Genomic DNA, 20146 nt, shown 5'->3' with positions numbered 1-20146 from the left:
ATGACGGCTTCATGTTTAGGAATGAGGTCTCGGGCTGATGCCACCTCTATATATAGACTTTTCGAAATTTTCAAAATTTTTGAAATTTTTAAAAATTATTACAAAAAAAATTATAATTTGGAAAATTGTAATTTATAAAATTTAACTTTAGAAATTTTAATTTATAAAATTTAACTTTAAAAATTTTAATTTATAAAATTTAACCTTAGAAATTTTAATTTATAAAATGTAACTTTAAACATTTTTTTTAATTAAAAAATTACTTCAACAAAAGGTTTCCCAGCCAGGACTCAATCAAGAGCTACCACTAGAGACAAGGAGCAAGAAGCAGGAGCTTGCCTGTGGCCACGGCAGTGCCTATAGACCGGGAGCGCGCCGTGAGCCGTGAGCACGCCCGAGTTCACGTACAAACCTCGCTCGATTTTGAGAATATACATGTGAATGGGTGTTGGACATGGATTTGAAATTATACAATATAGATATGGAGTTGTACATTTATATAGGCTTGTATAGGCCCCAAGAGCAAGTTTAAGAGGTATATCACAAAATACAAAGAAATGAAAATATTAAACAACTCATACAACTAATATATATAGATAAGACAGAAATATAGACAACAATATATCAACATATCAACTAGAAAGGGGAATGGTAGATGTACTAGCAATTAGGCATGGGCGGAGAGTTGGCCCAAAAACCTCGCGCCCCAAAAACGGCAGCGACAAACTATACTACTATACACCGCTGGAGATGAGAAGCATGGGCCGGGAGCGCGCTTGAGTTCTGCTGCAAATCTCACATGATTTGAAAATATATGTTGATTTGTAATGTTAATGAAGTTGTACAGTAGTATAGGGGATGTATAGGCAAAGATCAGGATTTTTGGTTTTGGTGGCCAAAAAATGATCCCCATGTTATTCTTATGGGGAAAAACGCCCCAAGTGCCTTAATATTCTTCTATTGCCACTACTTTCACCTAAAAGGTTGAGAGTTCCTTTCATTTGTTCGGCATCATTTATCTTCTCAGCAAAGCTGAACAAGTCGGTGTCTCCGGTTACATCGACCTGCTGATAATAGTCTCGAGGTGTGGTGCCTGCCTTTTGTTGCAATACACTTCCTACAGCATAGTCTGATGAATCGCAGAAGATTGCAAGTGAGGCATTCGGTGCAGGGTGAGACAACATAACGGCTTCACTGAGGCTTTTTTTACAATTTTCAAAAGCTTGTTCACTTTCTGTAGTCCAATTAATAGGCATATTACCTTTTAGATTGGCTTTCAGAAGGTCATTTAGTGTGCTCTGCTGGGACGCTGAATGGGGTAGGAATCTACGATAAAAGATTAGCATACCAGTGAATCTTCTTAATTCCTTTGCAGTCTTTGGTTTGGGGTAACAGTCAAGAGCTTTCACTTTTTCAGGTAAGGGATCCCTTCTCCGAAAACTTGATATCCGAGAAAACTAATCATGGGAACACCTAGGTTGCACTTACTTGGGTTGACAAAGACACCGAAAGAGGATAGGCGGTAAAACAATTGTCGTAAGTGAATGAGGTGTTGTTCTTCGGATTCTGAAGCTACGAAAATGTCATTAATGTAAGCGTAACGAAGTCTAGGCCACTGAGTACACCATCAATAAAACGTTGAAAGGTTTGGGCAGCATTGCAAAGTCCAAAAGACATGAAAGGAAATTCGAAAAGACCAAAAGGTGTTGTTATAGCAGTCTTATGAAAGTCATCAGGAGCTACAGGGATCTGATGGTAAGCACGAACCAGATCTATAGTAGAGAAAACTTTTTTACCATGCAAATTTAGAGAAAATTCCTGAATGTGAGGAATAGGGTAGCGATCAGAAATGGTTCTGGCATTTAGGGCTCTGTAGTCTCCACATGGTCTCCATTCGTCTCCTTTTTTAGGAACCATATGAAGAGGAACCATTCTAAAAGTTTCCACCAACGTTTCAAAGAACATCTCCCCAAAAAGAACTCAGCCAGCTCATCAACCTATTCCGAACATCTAATTTCAGAAAACCATCCCTACACCTCAAAAGATACCAACTTAGAAATCCTGCATAAAGCCCCCAAAAGCAACAAGCTAAATACAATAGAACATTTTTATATATATAACGCTACCAAAACTGACTCATCCCTCATACTAAATGACCAAAAAAACTTCGCCGCCAACATCATGTTTGATTCATTAATTGATATAAGAAATAAATAACATAGTACAATATTATCAAACACCTGCTTGCCAACATATACATAACTCTATGGAGTGATAAGACCAGGCTGCTAGAATCGAAAGTCATCACATCCCAACCTCGGAGGTTATGTTTGATAAAGATCATGGCCATGCATCTACGTTGTTTTTGTCTTTGTAAATATTTATATGTGTTAAATGTTTGTACAAAATATACTAAATCGACAATGTCTCAAGTATGTCTCTTAAGCGGGGTACACACTACACGTGCATTGCACGCCGTGCCAAAAACTGACGAAACGTGCAAGTGTGTGGTGAACACCGTGCAAGCACGGCGTGCATTGGCATGGCACGGTGGAAATCAAGACGAGTTTGATTTTCGGCGTGCCGTGCCAATGCACGCCGTGCAGACGTGCTAATGTGTACTCAGTACCGCGCCACGTGCCTGTAGATCAACAACTGTTGAGGTTATGTTTGACACTAGATTAGTTCTGTAGTCCGTGAGTTTCTTGTTTTGTTGTTGGTATGATTTATTTGAAATGAGTGACTCGACGACATTTTTGTCACCACATTTCTTGCCGTTATTTATTGATGCTTATCGCAGTCATCCTTGTTTGTGGAGAGTTAAGTCGAAGGAATATTCAAATAAACATCTAAAACAAAGTGCCTACCAAGACCTCGTGGAGTTGGGTAAACCAATCGTAGGTGAGTGCAATGTCGACTACATTAAGAAGAAAATTGAGCTGATTAGAGGGAACTTCCGGAGGGAGCATAAGAAAGTAAAAGCTTGCAAGAAGTCAGGAAGCGGTGCAGAATCGGTGCATGTACCTAAACTGTGGTATTACAAACTGCTCCTATTTTTAACCGATCAGGAAGAAGTGCATGAATCCACATCGTCTATGGACCCCCCTGAACATAATGAAGATCTGGACGACACAGAAAATCTACTTGAGGAAAGCGATCTCCCAGATGAAGAGGTAAGTTTCACATGTATGTCTCTCACCATGATGAGGGTAGTATCTCCTAAAAGGGGTTATTGCTCATAGAGAATAAATAATGTTATATTAACTGGATTATTGTGTTGATTAGCTTTACGTTTCATTACCTTGATGGGAACCTTAACCCTCTAACTGCCACATGAAAAAGGCAAAGCAGCATTTTATATGAAACACTATAAAATATTAAAAAAATATTGTACATGTATGAATAACGAAATTACTTTCTATAAAATATACACATTTATAAAAGACATAAATATTTATTGTGGTGATTATTTCCCATTGAAAACTCTTACTTTATTTCATGTCCAATTTTATTGCCTTTAATAATTTTTTTACTTTTACTACATTTCTTGATAACACATTTATATGGGTTTTTCTTTAAAAATTTTAATGCAAAATCGTATACTTTATTGTTTTTGGGTCATAGCTTTGTAAATTAAATGGTAGGCCTAATTGAAAATTTTTACACTTCCATTTAGGAAAACAAATTCTTAACATTTTGGCCTATATCTTGACTTTTACATTACACTTTTTGGTTTATGCAACACAGTTTTACTTTCAAAATTTCGAACTAAAAAAAAAATTGTTAATTTTATCTTCAACACTATAGGCCTACGTGGTTAATTATCACAACATGGTTGGGAAAAAAACATTTTATTGACACAGTTAGTTGTTTATTAATTTTAACAATAGCCCTCGCTAACTACTCTGTCCTGCCAAGATACTTGTCCGATTGTGGTAAAATATCTTGTGTATGCATCTCTCACTTCTTTTGCCCGTAACGATGCGTGGCGTTGTGAGCTTGATCTCAGGTCTTGAAAAGCATTTGCAGGTGTAGGGGTTTTCCTCCAATCTCCAGGGATTACAAAGTTTGTCACAGGATCTTCGATGTCAACTTCGTACGGTGTAATGTAACTTTTCCCACATCTCCTTCGTAAAAGGTTGTGCAACACAACACATGCCAACACAATATGATCAACTTTCTTTGTTCCCAAAGTAATTGTTGTATGAAATATTCTAAATTTACTAGCTAAGAGACCGAAGGCGTTTTCTACAACCCTTCGTGCTCTGGACAAACGGTAGTTAAAAATCCTCTGATCATACGTTAATCCTTTTTGTGGAAATGGCTTCAAGAAATCTTCTCGCAGTGCAAAAGCTTCGTCACCAACAAAGACGTAATTGAGGTTTGCTATAGTTTCTTCATTTTTTGGAAGACTGAGATCCCCACTTTTAAGTCTCTTATAAAACGTCGTGTTTTCTATTACACCACCATCAGAGACTCTTCCATTTTGTCCTACATCTGCGTAAATGAAATCCAAATTAGCATCAACTATGGCCATTAGGACAATGCTAAAGTAGCCCTTATAGTTGTAGTAGTATGATCCGCTGTTTGGTGGCTTCACAATAGCTATGTGTTTGCCGTCAACAGCTCCACCGCAGTTCGGGAAATTCCAAAGTGAATTAAAACCACTAGCAATATCATTCCATTCTGCCACCGTTGAGGGTACCTACAAAAAATTCAAATGCATTGGTTCAATGATAAATTATAGTTAATTAAATTATTATATACAGTCTGTAAAAACATATCCTAAAATTAATACTTACCAAACCACCCACAGCTATTATTGAACACCAAATAATTAGTGCCTCCAATCAAACGGGCTCTTTTTCAAGCTTGACATTAGCCTTTGGACCAAATAAAGGCAATAAAAAGTCACTAGGTTTCGATTTTTAATTTTAAATGGCATGAATGGAATTTAATTATTTGGTTTTAAAATAAAAATTGTTTTTTTAAATATTGTTTATCAAACAATCTTTGAAGTTTTCAACTTTTAAAACCAAAGCTTTAAGATGTTTGTGCAAATAAAGTTTATATCTATATACAACTGATAACATCCATTTTTCAGGGTGATATCATTCAAGAACAATCCCCAGTTCAATCTGAAAATCCATCGGAGAAACGAAAAAAAAGATCTAGGACAAACGCTGAAGACAACACAGCCACTACTGATTGTCTTCAACAAGCTGTGTCCATTTTGCAGAGACAAGAAGATGAATACGAGAAATTTGCTGGAAATGTAGCAGCCAAGCTCCGTAAAATGGACGCCAAACAGTGTATGTTTGCTGAAAACGTCATAAATCAAACCTTATTTCAAGGATTGATGGGTAAACTTCAAGAAGATTCATATATCTACAACCCACAACCTCTGGTCGTCACACCTAGCACCTCTTCCATGGGTGACAGGAGCAGTGGAAGAAATACACCATATACCAACCAACACGAACAAGCGAATGAATTTCCTTCGATGCATACTATTTTTGGATTTGTAAATCAATAAGACTAATCTCATAAATAGAAATCATGTTTGGCTGATACATTAAGCGCTTGAATAAATTCTAGATTGCTTAACCAGACGAGTACTTTTTACATGCATTTTCTTACCTTTAAATACTCATCCCTCAGTACATCATATATAGCTTTGCAGGTTTCTGGTATGATGGTGCCAAGTGCCTGTGGGAAAATTATTGTTGAAAACTTCATGTCTTGAAGTGTCCTCCCTGTAGCTAAGAATCTAAGTGTAGCTACAAGTCGTTGTTCCGCAGTTATGGCCTTCCCCAGCTTAGTGTCTTGCCTCTCAATACGAGGCCGAACCTTCTCCAATAAGTAGGCAAATGTGGCATCATCCATGCGCAAATAATTCCTGTAGTCGTTGGGGTTGTTTTCACGCAGCTCTTTTAGTAACCTCATGTCAGAATACTTATCCCTCTGTTTTAACCAGTTTTTTGTCCACAATAACCTCCTATTTCGATGTTTCTTTCTTCTCTCTTCATCAATTGCACTTATCACTATCAGTGACAGAGCTTGCTTCTGCACTAAAGTCATCACTTTTTTAATAGCAAAAGTCTATCAAAATATATGCACAGACACATACGAGCACAGATCACAAAATACACAGAAATATGACCAAATATCGGTGTGACAACAGCACGTCGCAGGCTGAACTGAAACTCAGGTGTGTGGGGAACAACGTGCCGTGCCAATAAAAAAATGGCACGGCGTGCAATGCACGTGTAGTGTGTACCCCGCTTTATTAGACGAGGCAGCCAAGTTGCGCAACCAGCCGGGCAGCCAGTCGCCTGTCTGGCTGCCTAGCGTAGCAACCAGTAGAGCAGCCAGTAGAGCAGCCACAAAATTACCAACTAGGCCAGTGTCTTGTTGACAGTGGAACAGTTCTGTTGGGGAGAGACGCTGTCAGAATGCGAGATGAATATTTGCTTCTTCTGCTACTCATGAAAAAGAGAAGACGAAGGAAGAGGAGAATGCAAATACATCCTATTCTTTCATCAAGAACAGAAAAAGGATTATATTACACCCTTTTTGACGAACTTTGCGCAGATGATAATGAGATGAACGAACTTCCACGAGTGAACTGGTGTGTTTCCACTACTACTGATGTGTGGCAGCGGGCGACTGGCTGCCCAGTGTAATAAGATCCGTAAGCTACACAGGAGCGCGACCAGACCGAGCAGCCAGTGGTTGCCTGTGCGGTCGCCGGGCTCGGCAACCAGCCGGCAGCCAAACAGTGGCTGCGCAACTGGCTGCCCTCGTGTAATAAGCTCCATAAGAACCAATGCCCAGTGACTGGCTGGCCGACTAGCTGCCCGGCTGGCTGCGTAACTTGGCTGCCTCGTCTAATAAGGGCCTAAGAGATGGCAAACAAAATGTTAAGAAAGCCTATGAGACAAAGGACTGACGATAACGTTTCGACGTAGAAACCTAGGTCTCCACTTTAATAAATTGGATCGTAAGGTAAGCCTTATATTTAATCAAATAGAAACTCTCTTTCAAACAGAAAAGTTAATGAGAGATTAGAGACGTTTAGTGTTGTAAGCTATTAAACCTATTTTACAAACTTTGTTGTGTGTAGTGAACTTGATTTTATGCCATAAGAGGTTTCGTACAAAATATAAAACAAATCCATTAACGTGTGGTAGTAATTTATTTCCCAACAATAAGCCTACTTCTTGAAAATTGTCTTAAAAAGATAACTTCTAATAACAGGTATCTCTGTTCCTTGAGGCTTTTGATGCTAGAAACAAGTTGTTATTTTGAGACATACCTGATTTCAACATTAGCAAACCAGTTTTAATACCACGTATGTCTTAAAACTAACTTCTAATAACACACATCTCAATCAAAGCAAAATAAAAACTATATGGTATTAATTTTTGCTGCGTTCAGTTCAGAATCAATTAATAATAAGTTGTTTGAGTGTTATAACGTAACTTGTTATTTTATTTTTGTGGAAAATACAATATGAGACAGTTTTTTTTTTTCTAAAAAGTAGCTCATTTTGAGTTACGTGGTATTAGAATTAAGTCATCGTTATGTTATTGTATTATCATTGTTATTTACCATTGTTATTATCATTGTTATTATCATTGTTATTGTTAATTACCATAATAATATTATATTTATACAACGTAGGAAACGTATAACGATTAGTTTAAAGGCTGGATTTATTTCGCCAGAGACGGATGCATAGAAATGCCAGGGAGGATTGAACCTGACAAGCCAATTTTCCGCCACGAAACTCAACATTCCCAACGATCTTCTAGCTTTTTATTCCTGGTCCTACATCCTTCCCATAACGATGATGATCAAATAGTACAGTATATATTACTTACTGGTAGAAACAATGACCGTAATCGCAGTAACATTCAAAGTCGACGACTAACGTAGTTTTTATCACCGTTTTATGATATTTACACTCTACGATAAGCATAAGAATGCTTATTTCGCTACACTACTCCGGAAATCACCTGTTTCCGTTATATCTTCATCACCTGCAAAAATCATCATTACATAGTTTACCACGCAAAAGTACAGTTGAAAATGCGAAAGTAATGTTTACTAACTTTTTTGGTTTTTGTTGACATAAAAAAAAACATTTGTTATAATTAAATTTTCAACGACCAAAACTGTACAATATAAATTTGAACTAAAAAAAAGGACTCATCTAAAAAAAAATTATTAGTTTTTATATGTTCCTAACATTATGAAGACATTCTAAGGAAATGTTCCAATGTATATTTTTACTTTAAAAATAATCGTTCTTTGTAGTGTAGCAAAAAGTAACGTTAAAAACGAGAAAGTTTGTCATACATATTCTCGACAATGTTTAAAGTCCTCGACAATTCTCGCACTTTTAACATAGAGTTTCAAATTTGTAATAACTCACTTAACTCTTTTTATGAAATATACTTAACTACAATTGTTCTTCTCCCGGAATGGAAACGACAGTACCGGATATACTCAGGAAACGATCGGAAAACCTCGGGTTCCGGTGCGTAAATGTCATATCTGATAGTAATTCAAAATCTTTCGACCATATACTCTCTAAATGTGTATGGTGAGGGTGCAAAATTTGAGAAACATGAATGTATTAATCATGTCGCGAAGCGCTTCGCAATCTTGTGCAATCTTCTATCTTTTGATTGCAGTAAAATGAAAGAAAAAGTAACTGTCGGGGGCAAATCTTATGGCAGCCTAAAAGGAAAAACTATAGATAAGCTTGTTCAAAACTACAGAAATGCCATGATAAATAATTTATAGGATGCCAGTAAAATGAGAAAAGCAGTATTTGCCACTCTGGACCACTGCAGATCCACTGGTAAACCGTACCACAACAATTGCCTTGTAGGATGTGAAAGCTGGTGTTTCTACCAAAGGGATTTGAGCAATAAAGTCGCTCAGAGGCCATAAAAACACCTATAAATGAGAAGGTTTACAGCCATGTACTGCCAATCTACAAACGACTGACTCAAGAACAGCTCCTTCAGCGATGCTCGTTGGGTAAAACCCAAAACGCAAATGAATCGCTACACAATGTAATTTGGAACAAATGCCCTCAAGTAAATTTTTCTGCCACAAGAAGGGTTGAAGCAGCAGTTGGAGAGACAATCCATGAAGGCTATCACATAACAAGACGAGGATTCACATCGCTGAACTATTGGACATTCCAATTTATGGGCAACCAACATTTCCTCAGCAGTTTTGGCAGCGAAATCGTTAAAATGAGTAAAGCAACGTTTACATACTTTGATTTTATGCACTCTTTTTGTAAACTGTGAATTAACCAATTTATCAAAATCTGTTATCAAAGCAATAATGTGATGTATTAAGATATGTGACGTACAATAAATCAAAATGGTTTTCCTTCTCCTCTTCACAGACCTTTAACGGGTAAACATCAGCCTGCTCAGTTAATCTAAATACATTTACAGATACATCATTTGCTTTTTCAAATTTGTTTATCTTATCAAGTTTCACAGGGAATGAGATACAGTTCCAATCATATTTATCTTCAAGCTCCTTGTTATTAATGTATTGACACACTTCCCACGGTTTGTTAGTAACATGTTTTGACAGGATCGCATATTTGAAACAAAATTCAAAATTTCTAATGTTAATTACAGCTTTAAAAAGTGGTAAAAAATGCAGACACCAACCCACAATATACATACAATAGATATAAGATAATTCAATAAGAAATAATTTTAACAGTTATTATAATATTAAGATTTCCCATCGATTTGGTAATTGAACGTTAAATTATAAAAACATGGCACGATCCAGAACAAAATAAATTTTAAAATCAGAGAATTATATTGCTTTTTGACAAACTCAGTAACTTCCTATAATATGTGTTGTTTAAAATAGAATTTAGGTATTAAAAGCTGTTTATTAAAAAGTAGTGAAAAATTATCCATATGTCGATAATGTGATAATGTAAACAAATCTGGAAAGGGAACTTTAAAGGCTTCTGGGGCAGAGCCCTAAGGGAATTTACTTATTTTCTTTCTATTGATGGTACATCTACAGTCCAAGACCTTTCTTTAGACACCTCTACTAAGTTCCTATGCCCAGCAGTTCTCTCAAATTAATGGAGATAAAGTTTCCAATTAAATATTTAGATTCCCCCATGTTAATCTTATGGGAGATCCTGCCTAAACTAATTAAGATTTCAAAAAATGAAAATCACTTTGCAAAACTACAGATTAGGGCAATTTTTTTTTTGCTATGTATATGGTCATTGTGCGGAAATCCACAGTTCAGGAGAAGAGATCCAGAGAAAGGAATTCTTCCAGTTGTCTGCTTTATGTGGGCTGTTGTCACAAGTTATAGAAAAACATTTTATTAAATATAATTGGTAGGCCTATTCATTTAGGTAGTAGATTTAACTAAACTGAGCACCCTGGAATTTTTGCAATTTCTTGAAAGAATATTTACATTTTCAAACTTCAACCAATAGTAAGTATTTAAATTGTTGTTTATATTATTAGTTTTCGGTAAATATAATTTGAGTTTCAAAGATAATTTTTTTCAAAGTTTGATTTCATACATGGTATGTTGTTTCTTTTAAGAGCTTAAATGTGCTCTATAATCTAGATATAAAAGAAAGTCCTGTCTTACCAATGTAGAATTTGTAACAATCAGAGCAGTTAATTTTGTACATACCAGATTTGTCGTAGGTGTCTTGATGTTTTTTATTTGTGGTTTATTTCTTGTTATCATACTTTTAATTGGACTCAATTGAGGATGTAAATTTAAATGTTTGAAACCAGTTGATTTACCAACAAGACGGTGTCCCAATTCATAACAGTCGAGTTCTTGGACACTCACTTTCCTGGAAAGTGGTCTTCTAAAAATGGTCCATTACAATTGCCAGCGAGACAAACGAGGCCGAAAGACAAATCGCCATTTTACTTTCACCTCAACTACAGCATTTCTGTTGTAACTACAGCATTTCAGGACTTTGATCCTGACGGAAGCGGTACAGGAGATCAATTCATAAGCCAATGAGCGCAGCGTTACAAAAATAACAGGGTATTCTGAGTAACGTGTTATCTTGATAACAGGTTACAATTTATTAACAGTGTTATTTACCCTGTTACGTTAAATAACGCCCATCTCTACTTATAGTAGACCAAAAGAAAATTATTAATCAAAACACTTACAAACATAGGCCTAGGCCTAAGCTTACTCATACCTTTAATGCAACCTACTCTAACCATCATAATAGGCCATTTCACACGTCTCTACTAAATATAATAATGCTCTAATGCAACAATAAACATTTACTATTACTTAGCCTAGGCATATTACTCAAAAGAAAGTAGGTGGTAACGTGCCATACTGATTAGAAAGTAATAATTATAAGAAGGGATAGGCCTACTTACATTTGGTAAGCTGGTCTTTTTCTCGTAAACGATCCAATAGATAATCAACATAAGAGGGAGCATCATTCTTATAATTCAGGTAAGCTTTTACAAACGACAACCTCTTTTCTTCCACTAAAGGGTTTTGGTTTCTGTCCGCCTTCCCAGTAAACATTTTAAAACGGGTTAAAATATGATTAAATTAATTATAAAATAAAATGTAAACAACGGCAACGCACACGCACAGTAGTAAGTTTACTTAAAGACTTGAACAACTTTAGTCAACACTTCAACAGTAACTTAACTTTACTTTCGTTTCGGCGTCGGCGAATGCCGTTCGTTCTTTTCGTTCAGTTCAGTTCAGTGTTACCACATTCCCATTCCCACGTCAGAAATTTTAATTTTTATACATTCTGGACTGATCAATTTTCTAGATTCAGTATTCATTACACTGTATGTCTGATGTCTCAATATTTCTTTTGGGAGATTTATAATCAGCATTTACCAAATGTAAACAATTTAAAATGTTGTTACCGTCTGTTAATATGTTTCTGGTTTACAATAGAAGCTTGCTGGTATAGTGGTAGAGTGGGATATCGTTTCAAGAGGTACCGGGTGGTTCATCCCACCAATCGTTGATAAAGGCTTCTAAGAACGGCCACCTTTAACATGCTTTAACTCAACTCCAGGCCACGGCCTTCGAAGTGGCAACGTCGCAAGTAAGGTTGTACTGTAACAGGTGTTTTGTTTGGAAGTAGCTAATGATATTAATGCATTTACGAAAGCTTGGTGACTGGATTATGAAAATATTGACTCTTATTTAAATGTACAGATATAGATTTTCAATTCATATTGTTTTGGTTTTCAAATCCATATGCTTTATTTCCAATATTTTAGTTATGTTGATAAATTTAAATTTAAATGAATAAAATGAAAATTAATGAGCTGATGTCACCTGTCTGCCACGTTATCTTATGGGACGTCTGGCACTAAACAACACTACTTGCAACGCTGCCAATTCTACCGGGCGGCGGCCGTATGTGGCCTGGAATTGAAGGTGGCTTTTTTGTAAGTGATAATGGCACGGCCTTCTGAAGCCTGAAACTAGCTTCTCAGGGTCCTGGCCAGAAACCGTTTATAACCTCTTCTGGGAAGGAGTGCGGGATTGTGGGAAAGCCCCTCACGCCAATTTAAAAAAATATAAAATTAATTGTAGGCCTATAATGTTTTAATTATAAAATTAAACTGTCATAAGGTTAGGTTAGGTTATGAGTCATAACCTAACCTAACCGCCCCCCCCCCCCCCGACTATATGCCTTCACGTCAACATGTCAGATACAACAAACCGCCTCAACTTCTTCCGTTTGGTGTAAGGATGTCGCGGTGGCACCTTGTGGTGGTGACACCTTGGCACGCCATCGCCATGGCACCTTGTCGCGTCCTAATAAATACTAGGCATACACTCTAAATATTTGAGTTAAGAGAGGAATATTTTCATAATTAATTTTGTTTATATCTTTTTTGTTAACTTGGTATAATGTTTTATTGTTAAGCTGAAGGCTGGAGTATGGTTATTGTTGTCTCTGAGAGTTGTATTTACTAGCTAATGTCCCATAAACGTTTGTTTTTATATTTGTTTCTTCTTATTAAAATTATTGGATGAGAACAACACTTTTAGTTGACACTAGTGCTCAACCGTAAAAAACAGGAAACACAATATATAAAAACAACGTATTTCAGATTATGATGACAGGTCTACTTTTACCACGTGTCCTCCTTCCGAGATGCTGCATAGCTCATCCCAATGGATGAAATGTGTAGGAGGCTGACCTGCTGCGGGCTGCCTGGTCCACAAAGTGCTCACACTGGGTGAGCCTCGGTACCTCAGCGAGAGGCTTAAGTACAGGGGGGAAATCTGTCTGCGTGGTACTCGTTCCGACAGCAGGTTTCACTTTCCTAAAGTGAGGCTTGAGGTTGGAAGAAAGTCATTGTCTTATTTCGGCCCGCAGTTGTATAATGGCCTCCTTCAGGACATAAAAACTCCAAATCATATGGTTCATTCAGGGCCGCAATGCAGAAAAACAAATGTAAATTGTAAATGTTTTTTCTTTGTAGTTATTTTGTATATTATATTTCTGTATATATTAGGTTAGTTTGGTTTTAGTTTGACTTGAGTAAGTTTGGAAATCATGGAGAGAGAGAGAGAGAGAGAGAGAGAGAGAGAGAGAGAGAGAGAGAGAAAGAGAGAGAGAGGTGTTTGGCCGAAGCCCAGCGGTCCCTCCACCACCCCTGGTTTAAGTCAGAGACTTATTCACCAGGCCGCTTTCCTGAAATATCTTCGGATTCCTCTTCCTGCTGTCAGCTTCAATCCATGTCCTTCCAGGCACATTCTGTGCCTAACCAACACCTCTCCCCTCACCTAGTACCCTCTGTACTAGGGTCATCGGATTTTGTTTTTTTCTTTCTTTCCAATCTTCTTAATTTTATCTTTCTTTCCTAACATTTTTCTTTTCAAATTCCAGCCTGTCTTCCTGCATTTTCAAATTCATGCTTTTTCTTTCCTATCCTTCGGCACATTCTGGCAAACTCCAGCGCAGATTCTTTGGAATTGGGCATGTGCCGCGAGAGACCCGAAATGACCACAGCTTAGAGTTGGAATAAGCCCGGCAGAAGCCTTCACTTTTTTTAAACACCGGTTCGTTAATATTATTAACATTGTTTAGTATTTCAAACTTTATTTCTTGGCAATTCCACTGCACGAACATACTCCATAATCCTGTCAAATACCTGCCTTTCATGAGCACTAAAAAACAAGCTGATGATATTCTACTCTAGCTAGAAGAGGATTGACTTCAGCACACTTGATTTCAGTATGTAGGGTGAGTCATAACCTCATTTTTCTATCTCCTTTTTACCATTTTAACTTTTACCAATTTTCCACTTTTCAACCCGCATTATAAAACATGGTCCTTCGCAACCGCATAGTTAATTGAACCCGCCTTTTAATTTACATTTTTAACTTTTAAAATTGATTTTCACTGTGTGCAAGTTAATAGTTCAACTTCAAAATGTGACTTTCTGAACTTCATATTTTGCAATCAAAATTAGTTCACTGCTCTTAAAACTATTTTAACTTTTAAGGAATATCTAATTAAAATCTTTTTGAAGTGTGTTTTCAATATTTGAATTCTATTTTTACAATTTTTTTTGGAATCTTCAACTTGTCAACCTTCTACAAGTTATCTCTTGAAGAAATCTCTACAAATATATTTACAACTGGCATAATCCAATATTTTAATGAAAATCGTTTATCAGTAAATATAGATAAGACAGCTTTTTTCAATTTTTCAACCAGAATGTTAAGTATTGACCCTAAAATTTTAGTGGAAGAAGATCAGGTCATAGATATTGTTCCACAAACTAAATTCTTGGGTCTCATGGTAAACAGTTCACTGAACTGGAATGATCATGTAAAATACCTTAGTACAAAATTATCAAGGTCAGTTTTTATATTAAGAAGATTTGGTAAAGTATGTTCTATTGAAACTTTGAAAACAATCTACTACTCATTTTTTTATTCCGATTTAACGTACTGTATCGAAATATGGGGGTACACTACCAAAACAAACATAAATACACTTCTAGCCATTCAACAAAAAGCTTTGAGGTGTATGGTGGGACTGAGCTTTGGGGATTCTTGTGAGGAAACTTTCAAAAATCTTGAGATTCTTACCTTCCTTGCATAATCATTTACCGAGTTTTAATATATTTCAAAACTAACATCTTTAAAACAACAAATGAACAAATTCACTCATATGACACTAGAGGTAAAAGTAACATCCATATCAGTAGGCATGACATAAGGCGACAAGCATTGGCAAGTATTTTTTATGCTCCAAGACTTTGGAACCATCTACCAAATCAATTTCAAAATTTCCCTCTTAATTTATTTAAAAAAAAGTTAAAGAAAGTTTTAATCAAGCTCTGTTTGTTAACAATAGAAGAATTTCGGCTAGTAACTGAAGATGAATTTAATTTACTAATTATAGAATGTTAAAATATGTTATAAGGTGAAGAAGTTAAATTGTGTTAAATTATGTTTATGTTTAGGATTAATTGACGAGTTAGGAGATACTAATGTACCATATTATGTATTTTACTAACAATAAAGTTCTTGTATCTTGTTTTAGAGCAGTGTTTCCATTTGGGGCTTTGCGGGACATGCGTGGCCATTCACAGAGTGACGGCAACCGTGGTGGACGGAGATCGTCTGCCAATACGATGTCCGTTATGCCGGACGATTGTAAAATATTACAGACGGATTTTTCAATATTAATAATAATAATATAAATCATTATAAATTGGTCTTCATTAAGCAAGTATTTTTCAGGTAGGACTACAATAATTATACTTCTAAAACAACTGTTGTCCTTAATAATAATAAACTATCGATAAAAACAAGAAACAATACCGGAACTAAACGACCTCTACACGCCGGTAGTGAGACAGAGAACGATTCTAAACAACGCAGAACAACTGAGAGAACTGCGAAACCGCCTCCCAGTCAACAACACACTTCGACTACAACCAAGAGACGAATATATGAGCTAACATGGGACCCAAGGGAAAACCCCCCTTCTCACCTACGAACCGATCGTAAGCCGCCCGAGCGCGGTGGTGCCAGCCAGAGAAAACACTCAGCCACGACAAAACTTCAGAGAGGCGATGCCAGTAAGAGGGCTGGCTGCACAACCGAAGATCAGCGACAACGCCAGCACAACACCTATCGCTGCCAGGCTGGTACAGAAATAGCGGTCATCCGCAAGACAAGAAGAACTACAAGGCGCCAGCGCTGGACCTTCTTCAACCCACAGTTACGGAGAATCAGACGTCACCGGCGCACACACCAACACCAGATCGAAAACCAGAAACCACCTGCTCTCAACAAGCGACGTCGCTTCAACCACACCAGAGACGACCGATCCACCATCAAAATCACAACGATACAACCCGTTCCACGACCAAAGAAGACACGCAATCGGAACAGGCAGAGCCGCCCGGGCCATGGAACAACCATCAGTGTGACCACCACCACCGCAGACAAGGACTAGGACAGAAAACCTGTTACTGAGCGTCAACCGCCGCATGCAACGGGGAGACCCGAATGAAAACCCAGCGAGGGTCTACTTTAATGTCCAAACGGAGGAGACACCAGTCGGGGACAAAACAACTACCAAGCACCACCTCGTCAGTCCATCCGAAAATCCAACAAGGGACATAGTCGACCTCGTATTTGACAACTCCAAACTGCAAGCAAAAGTGCAAGAGCTGCAAGAAAAACTCTACACCTTGAAAACGGAACTAGAAGCAAGAGACAGGAAGATCGAGGCACAGAAAATACGCGAGATACGGGCATCGGAGAGAGAACAGAGGACCTTTGCCGAAGAACTAGACAGAGGACGATCTACAGCCAAATCTACAGAGCCGAACATGAGGACGATCCAATAAACGATCCAATGTATCCCCCTATCTTCCGCACGGACCGCACCGTTTACGAGATGCGTAACGAACTGAAACTGAGTAACAGTCTCAGCTACAGCATTAGGCTGTATAATCCTGATGAGTGCGAATTTTTCTTCAGCACTGATTCCGTGCAGGAACAGATGTGGGACGGCTTTCTTGCTGGCCAACAACCTTATGGTGGTGAGGGCACACCAGAGAGACCCCAACGGAGGTGGGAAAACACTGTGTATCACTTTCCCCAAGAATACATTAGAAACCGCGATCCCGATGACCTTGAAGCCAATGATTGGCTCGAACCTCTGCCTGAGGACATGATTCCTGGATTTGATAATGCCAGGCAGATAGTAAATCCATTTGAGGTAGGGAAACAAAACCGTTACTCAATCAATGACGTGCGCCGAATAATGGCTGCCCCTGATCCACCTGACCAAGATAATTATCAACCTGGAGCCGTTGTCTACTATCCTCCCAGCCATGAGGAGTCGAGAAGGCTGAGCAACGTGCTATAATACAGATTGACGAACTACCCACACAGCTCAGGAAACCTTACATACTGGATAAGATATCTAAAAAAGGCATGTTTTAAGGGTAGATCCAGGTTATACGAGTCAGAACATTGAATAAGCCCTAAACCCTAAATTATACTTTATGGGTTTAATACTTATGTTTAATTAATGCTTGCATCCTTGAAAGTTAAACTTAGATTAAATTATAAGGAACAGGCTTTGCTATCTGAATCACATTAGTTTTCGGGGCAAGTAATGGTCCCTGGACTAAATGACTGAACCATACTTCGTATTACTGCCACTTAACCTCTAGTTCACTTACTCACCTTGTTCCTTCTTTTAGATGTTTTCGTATATCCTGGAGAAAGTTGTTTGAATTTAATCATTGCGGGACTTAATGGTTCATAAGTTGTTTTTTGTAGCCATTATTTCCATAATGTTGTTAATAGTTTATAATATTTTATTCCAGATTGATATTTTTTCAATTTTAGATTGCAGTTTTGTTCCAACAAAGGTTTTTTTAGTGGTATCTGTACTCGCAAAAACGAAATATCTATTACATTTAATAAACTGATTGTATAATTTACATGAAATTAAGTAAGAATATTTAAATTGTTCCTACTTCAATACAATTTTAAAATTTCAGGAATAGTTACACTACTTCGTTAATTTTGTTTAAAACATTAAAACTTTTAATAATGTAAGACAATAAATGCTTTGTAAAACATAAACTTATCTGTAAAAACCGACTGTTTGTTGTATTAGTATTGGTTTAAATTTGGTTCATATGTGCAATTGTTAAGCACAAATTTGCCTTTAAAGAACAGGGCGTTCCAGTTATAAAGTACTTTACTCCAAGCATTTAAGCCTGCATAAGAGAGTTCATTATGTATAAACTGCCTTACTCAATGGGCACATTTTACCATTATAACCCACTTTGGTAATGACTGAATCAACAAAGTTTGATTTTAAATGGTAGTATACATTCAAGTAAAATTTCCGAAGTATTATAAATTATTACACCGAAGAAAACACTATTATTCAATTTACACTATATTTATATTTTATAATTTGGCACCAATTAAGTACATGCTGAAAACCGGTATTGTTTAGAATAGGTTGAGTAAATAAAAGTTGGGATGGACGAAATCAGATATTCAGATTGGCTCACGTCAACAACAGTCTATAGGACCAATCCACCATGAAATTGAACGGAGCAGGATGTTTACTAACCTCTTTGTCACCGACCACATCTCCGAGTTGACATACAATCTTACTTCAGATACCTTCACTATTATGATGATACTAGTATAACCAAAAAATAATCATGTCTACAGGGGATGGCCAGATTATTAGACTTAACATTGAAATTCAAGAATTTTCAACTTTACTTCCAAACATCATCTGTTATATCAAAACAAAATACTAAATAACAAAATTTTTATATTCAATGTAGTATTGCAACTCTTTTAGTGTAATTTTTAAACATTCTTGTGTCAGTTTTAGCAAGTTGGGAGCATTGAAATCAACTGAAGCAGTGTCAGCCAGTTTTAGACAAACATAACCTTAAATTCCTTCTGTAATAAAAGTTTCATGATTAAGTTATCTTGTTCTGTTTATATGAGCTAACTATAATATAATTATTAGCTTCAATGTTATATAAAAAAAGCGTTTATGTGATTTTTTAGTTCATAGTTGCTTTGATATTAATATTCAGGGTTAATTATACAGGTTATTATTCAGGGTTAGTGAGATATTGCATGTTATCTCAAATCATTAGTATTGTTGTTAATTTAATGATTTATTATTGTTGTTAATTTAATTACTTATTATTGTTGTTCATTTCTTTATTATTACTGTTACGCATTTCATTGTCTATTATTGTTATCAATTTCGTTTTTATTATTGTTAATCTAGTCATTAGCACAAATATTCACTGTTGAAGCTGTCAAACTAATGATTATCTTTGTAAATTGGTGTATTGCCGTTGGTAAATAAATAAATAAATTCAAGTTTTTGCAGACTTAGTATTTTGTTTAGTGACTTGAAGTTGTTTAGTGTTAATTCCTAGGGCTAAAATCTCCTACAAAACTAAACCAAAGTACAAAGGGAACCAATTCCAGACTAAAGATCGTAGGCCTAGGCCAAAGCCAGATGATCAGCCCACAAATGCTTCGTCACAACCTAAGCCTAGTCCTAGTCTATCATCTAAGAAACTTGCTTCATCTTTCACTGAATACGATACTTACCAATCCTCAGGTTATGGTAATGTCATCTTTGATGTAGGCCTACTTAGTAGTTAAGTAAAAAAGTTTTGTTGTGTGTAAATTTTGTGACGGCGATGACTGCGTAGAACTTTGTGTTGTTGACAGCGGTAAATTGTTCAGGCAAGGCCTAGCTGTGAATTTGGAACTAAAGCGTAGTCTGTGTTTAGAACCAATAACTTTCTGCAACTCAACATTCAACAAAGAGAATGAAAAGTATGATATAAATACTATGTTTGTGTACGCTATGCGCACGATTGGTCGTTGCCTAGCCGCTGCCAACGTATTTTGTTCGCTGATGAACCTGTCATCTCCACCTCAAAATTTTGATCCTTACACTAGGTTGTTGCTCAAAGCAGTAAAGAAGTGTGCTAAGAGAGCATGTTGAAGGCTACCAAAGAGGCTGTGGCTGAGAATTGTGAAGAAACTAAGA

At 36.8% G+C, this 20146-nt stretch overlaps 1 protein-coding gene across 1 annotated transcript; it reads left to right on the top strand.

Moving 5' to 3' along the window:
- The first annotated feature begins 2735 nt into the window (after window positions 1-2735).
- On the top strand, window positions 2736-5536 carry LOC128984654 (uncharacterized). The gene is made up of 2 exons (XM_054403987.1): window positions 2736-3173; window positions 5105-5536. Exons 1-2 carry the CDS (start codon window positions 2736-2738, stop codon window positions 5534-5536), a joined length of 870 nt encoding a protein of 289 aa, XP_054259962.1.
- The last annotated feature ends 14610 nt before the right edge of the window (window positions 5537-20146 follow it).

Source organism: Macrosteles quadrilineatus, unplaced genomic scaffold, assembly GCF_028750875.1.
Source record: "Macrosteles quadrilineatus isolate MER2022 unplaced genomic scaffold, UCM_ALF_1.0 Scaffold_2__2_contigs__length_208266976, whole genome shotgun sequence".
Lineage (NCBI taxonomy): Eukaryota > Metazoa > Arthropoda > Insecta > Hemiptera > Cicadellidae > Macrosteles > Macrosteles quadrilineatus.
The sequence above is the reverse complement of the archived record's forward strand: the minus strand, read 5'-3'. Positions and strand labels throughout refer to the sequence as shown.